Source organism: Eurytemora carolleeae, unplaced genomic scaffold (genome assembly GCF_000591075.1).
Source record: "Eurytemora carolleeae unplaced genomic scaffold, Eaff_2.0 scaffold1488, whole genome shotgun sequence".
Taxonomy (NCBI): Eukaryota; Metazoa; Arthropoda; class Copepoda; order Calanoida; family Temoridae; genus Eurytemora; species Eurytemora carolleeae.
Window position 1 is genome coordinate 18,976 of NW_019397375.1, and position 4,935 is coordinate 23,910.

The 4,935-nt window shown below is 32.7% G+C and overlaps 1 protein-coding gene across 2 annotated transcripts; it reads left to right on the top strand.

Moving 5' to 3' along the window:
* The first annotated feature begins 690 nt into the window (after positions 1 to 690).
* On the top strand, positions 691 to 4,923 carry LOC111713855 (guanine nucleotide-binding protein subunit gamma-1). 2 transcript variants are annotated; one of them, XM_023488817.1, is made up of 4 exons: positions 691 to 1,461; positions 2,506 to 2,621; positions 4,289 to 4,387; positions 4,597 to 4,923. In XM_023488817.1, the coding sequence occupies exons 2-4, from the start codon at positions 2,544 to 2,546 to the stop codon at positions 4,696 to 4,698; spliced, it is 279 nt and encodes a 92-aa protein (XP_023344585.1). In that variant the 5' UTR covers positions 691 to 1,461; positions 2,506 to 2,543; the 3' UTR covers positions 4,699 to 4,923. The 2 variants fall into 2 exon arrangements, with proteins under 2 accessions (XP_023344585.1, XP_023344586.1); XM_023488818.1 differs by having other exon boundaries at positions 2,506 to 2,576.
* Positions 4,924 to 4,935: the final 12 nt, after the last annotated feature.

Genomic DNA, 4,935 nt, shown 5'->3' on the forward strand with positions numbered 1-4,935 from the left:
ATATCTAGATGCATCCAAGGATAATTAAATATCTAGATGTATCCAAGAATAATTAGATATCTAGATGTATCCAAGGATAATTAAATATCTAGATGTATCTAAGGATAACTAAATATCTAGATGTAATCAAGGATAATTAAATATCTAGATGTATCCAAGGGTAATTAAATATCTAGATGTATCCAAGGATAATTATATATCTAGATGTATCAAGGATAATTAAATACATAAAATGTTTAATATTCTAATGTTTTCTGATTTTTATATATCAATAAAAGTTTTTATGCACACATTCTTTTATTTAGACTTTGAGTTAAGTAAACCCTGGTAAATACAGAAGTGAAAAATAACACATAAAACAAAAAGGGAGTACAGTACACACCGTCGGAAAACAAAACGTCGAATAACTAAATGTCGAAGAACAGAATGTTAAATAACAAAATGTTTAAAGATCCCAAACTTAGAATGTTATAAAGCATAAAGCCCGGATTAGATTTAAAGAATAGATAGAGTGTAGAAGAGCGAAACAGCAAAAGAGATAAACAATAAAAGAGATAAACAGTAGAAGAGATATATAGCAGAAGAAATAAAAGGTTAAAGAGATAAACAGTAGAAGAGATAAACTATAGAAGAGATAAACAGTAGAAGAGATAAACTGTAAAAGAGATAAACAGTAGAAGAAGTAGAAGAGATAAACAGTAGAAGAGATAAACAGTAGAAGAGATAAACAGTAGAAGAGATAAACAGTAGAAGAGATAAACAGTAGAAGAGATAAACAGTAGAAGAGATAAACAGTAGAAGAGATAAACAGTAGAAGTATAGAAAATAATAGAAGAATAGAATAGAACATGAAGGAAAGGCAATATGATAAACAAAGGTGAAAAGGAAAACGGAAATTTAGGAACGGGAGAGAATGAGAGAAAAGAAGATAACGTGTAGGATGAAAAAGAGAGAGAAAGAAAGAGAGTGTTGACGTATTTCTCCTTCTCTGTTTATATCTCTGTAACCTAGGTTTCTAGACAGATCAAAATATTCTTCACTAAATTATTTTCCTCACATTGTCATCAATAATAATAAAATTCAAGTAAAACATTTCTTGAGAAAAATATTTTTTTAATTCCATTTTTGAAATCCCTGAAATCTTGGTTTAGCATGTTTGTAAAGAGTAGGGAAGGTTTTCTATTAAGTTCAGATCAATTAGCCGACCCCAGAGCAAGGACAATCTAAAAGAATAAAACATCTAAATTTTAATCTGAGAAAATGCAAAAGCTATAAATAGTAAAAAGATTTAAAGCGTATAATAACAAATCCACCAATCCAATCAGCCCATATCTGATGACCTCCAATTATATGTTCAAATTACCGCCTCATCTCAATTATCTTGCCTCAAACTTTTGACGGATTAGAGAATTAGAAGAACTGCCGCTGCACAGGGTCCCCCCCCAGATCCTGAGTGAAAAGGTGACTATTAAAATTGAATTAAAGAAATTGAGTTTTTGCCACAAACTCTGACTTTCTAATCCCTATAACAAAATGTCGTTGACCTTAGATATTTCAAATTATGAATTATGTTGAATTAAAGAAACTATGTTTAAAAAAAACCCACAGGTTTACACCATCATATTTTAAAGAAATAGGGATCAACAAATTTGAGTTTGTGGCAAAGACTAAATATCTTTCTTTATTAAATACTAACTTTTGTTTTCTAAATGTTAAAATTTGAATTCGTGTTTGTGTACAAGTTAAATCCCAGTAAAATTTAGTTTTTATTGAAGTTATTTGTACCATGAATCCAAGATTAATATAAAATGTTAAACAATATTTTCGAGGATTTACAAAAATTGTTTTTCATTTTGTCAAAAATATTCCGTCACTTCTCTTTGCATTTGAATTCAAAATTGATTTGTACTAAATTACCCTAACAAGAAATAAAAATTACCAACATCTTATATTGATTTCATAGTTTAAAGGGGAACCGAATCTATTTCGGAAACTTTCAATTAGTGAGCAGATTCAGGTTCTAGCTGTGTTGAGTAAAGTACCTGGAGCTGTAAGATGACCAACATGTCTGATCTAATCTGTTCAGGTTCTAGTTGTGTTGAGTAGAGTACCTGGAGCTGTAAGATGACCAGCATGTCTGATCTAATCTGTTCAGGTTCTAGTTGTGTTGAGTAGAGTACCTGGAGCTGTAAGATGACCAATATGTCTGATCTACATCTTTTTAGGTTCTTTCTGTGCTGAGTAGGATACCTGGAGTTGAAAGATGACCAACATGTCTGATCTACATCTGTTCAGGTTCTAGCTGTGCTGAGTAGAGTACCTGGAGCTGTTAGATGACCAATATGTCTTACCTACATCTGTTCAGGTTCTAGCTGTGCTGAGTAGAGTACCTGGAGCTGTAAGATGACCAACATGTCTGATCTACATCTGTTCAGGTTCTAGCTGTGCTGAGTAGAGTACCTGGAGCTGTAAGATGACCAACATGTCTGATCTACATTTGTTCAGGTTCTAGCTGTGCTGAGTAGGGTACCTGGAGCTGTAAGATGACCAACATGTCAGATCTACATCTGTTCAGGGTGAGAACTCCCAGTTTTCTCATCTCTGCAGATATTTCCTCAGAGGTTAGGGTTTCCTCCCTTCAAGATTAGGATTAGGAATCCTCTAGATCAATTCATTCAACAGGATTTCAAGTCAGATTTACATTTAAGGAGGAGGAAAATAAATAATTCAATCTGAAAATATTCCCAACGTTAATTATGATTGCAGCACTGAGATGATATTTAAAAAAAATAACTATTTAAAGTTTTTTTTAGGATTACTGAGAAAGACTATAGAATTTTTATGATTACTGAGAAAGACTATAGTATTTTTATGATTACTGAGAAAGACCATAGTATTTTTATTATTACTGAGAAAGAGATATAGTATCTTTATGATTACTGAGAAAGACTATAGTATGTTTAGGATTACTCATAGAGACTAAAGTATTTTTAGGATTACTCGGAAAGACTATAGTATTTTTAGGATTACTGAGAAAGATTTTAGTATTTTTAGGATTACCCTAAGAGACCATAGTATTTTTAGGATTACCCAGAGGGACTACAGTATTTTTAGGATTACCCTAAGAGACCATAGTATTTTTAGGATTACTGAGAAAGACTATCGTTTTTTTATGATTACTGAGAAAGACTATAGTATTTTTATGATTATTGAGAAAGACTATAGTATGTTTAGGATTACTCATAGAGACTATAGCATTTTTAGGATTACTCGGAAAGACCATATATTTTTAGGATTACCCAGAGGGACTACAGTATTTTTAGGATTACTCATAGAGACTACATTATTTTTAGGATTACCCAGAGCGACTACAGTATTTTTAGGATTACTCATAAAGACTATAGTATTTTTAGGATTACCCAGAGTGACTACAATATTTTTAGGATTACTCGGAAAGATAAGAGTATTTTAAGGATTATTGAGACAAATTTAAGATTAAACATATTTGAAAATTATTCTAAAAAAGCCTAAAGTAGAACATCTGAAAAGGATTAAACTAAGAAGGACACTTTAAAATTTTCAAGATGTTATCTAAGGATTTGAAAGTGAATCTTGAAATACAACTTTTGGTTTATATTTAAAAGAGATTAAAAAACAAGGTTTTGGATGCAGATTGCTGGGGTAAACATTTTTAAAGATAATTTTCAACTTGACAGATTTTTTGCTTTTCTTTAATACAATTCTTACACAAATTCAGATGTTTAAACAGAAAGCGATAATTGCTTCGTTTAGACGGAAAAACGGAAATATATTTTTTACGGATTGATATAAAGTAATAGGAAAACTAGATAAAATATTATGACGGCGGGTGCCAGGCCTTACTTTACACCAATTGGTTCTTAAATAAGGTAACTTCAATGTACAGAAAGGGTTGTCTCCTTAGCACTGATAATAGAGGCGAGCGTCTGAGTGTGACGTCATATGTGGATTCTATCTGTCTATGCTAAGCTAACGACATTTTCCGTACATCGGAGTGCATCAAGAATAACCTTGTTTGACACATATAGGAGGTTTCATTTTGAACTTTTTGTCACATTGTATTTTATTAGGCTTTATAGATGTCTAAAATATAAACAAGTGGCAAAATAATTTCAGGTGTTTTTGCAGTCTGTGTAGGGGTGGGAGGTCATTTAAAATGATGACAGACAGTCCTCTTGGGATTTGTAACTTTGGATTTTCAATTCAATCAAAGACGACATTGTGATCAACCATTTCTTCATGTTTCTAGGTGACTACCCTGCAGCATGAACGTGAAGTAGTTCAACAGCTTCGCAGAGAAGCAAACATCAAGAGAATCAATGTTAGTCAAGCTGCGGAAGATATCAAGGTACAGGGTGTCTCCACAATAACGGGATTTTTTTTACATTAATCCAGAGACAAGAACAAATTAACAAAGTTTGTTGTAAAGACACAATTTCTTAATAATTTTATAAAGAATATACAGGTCTTACGTCAATGGGTTGTCAAATTTCAAGATCTCCGTTCTTTATAAATGTTTTTAATTACCAACACTTTTTTTCATCGAAGATATTTCAGAGGTTTGTAAACCAACATCAACCAGAGGATTTCCTACTCATGGGCTTCCCTTCAGTTAAATCTAATCCATTCAGAGAAAAATCTTCATGCACCGCCCTGTAAACTATACAGGATGTACACCCCCTTGTAGATTATACAGGGTGTACCCTCCTGTAGATTATACAGAGTGTACACCCCTGTTGAATATACAGGGTGTACCCTCCGTTAGATTTTACAGGGTGTACCCCGCTGTTGAATATACAGGGTGTACCCTCCTGTAGACTATACGGAGTGTACCATCCTATGGATTATACAGAGTGTACACCCCTGTTGAATATACAGGGTGTACCCTCCGTTAGA

Excerpts from the sequence above, each read along its gene's own strand:
- LOC111713855 (XM_023488817.1), top strand. The coding sequence starts at position 2,544 with ATGACCAACATGTCAGATCTACATCTGTTCAGGGTGAGAACTCCCAGT. Across the intron at positions 2,622-4,288 it reads CTGCAGATATTTCCTCAGAG|GTGACTACCCTGCAGCATGA; the intron begins GTTAGGGTTTCC and ends TCATGTTTCTAG. Across the intron at positions 4,388-4,596 it reads AAGCTGCGGAAGATATCAAG|AGGTTTGTAAACCAACATCA; the intron begins GTACAGGGTGTC and ends AAGATATTTCAG.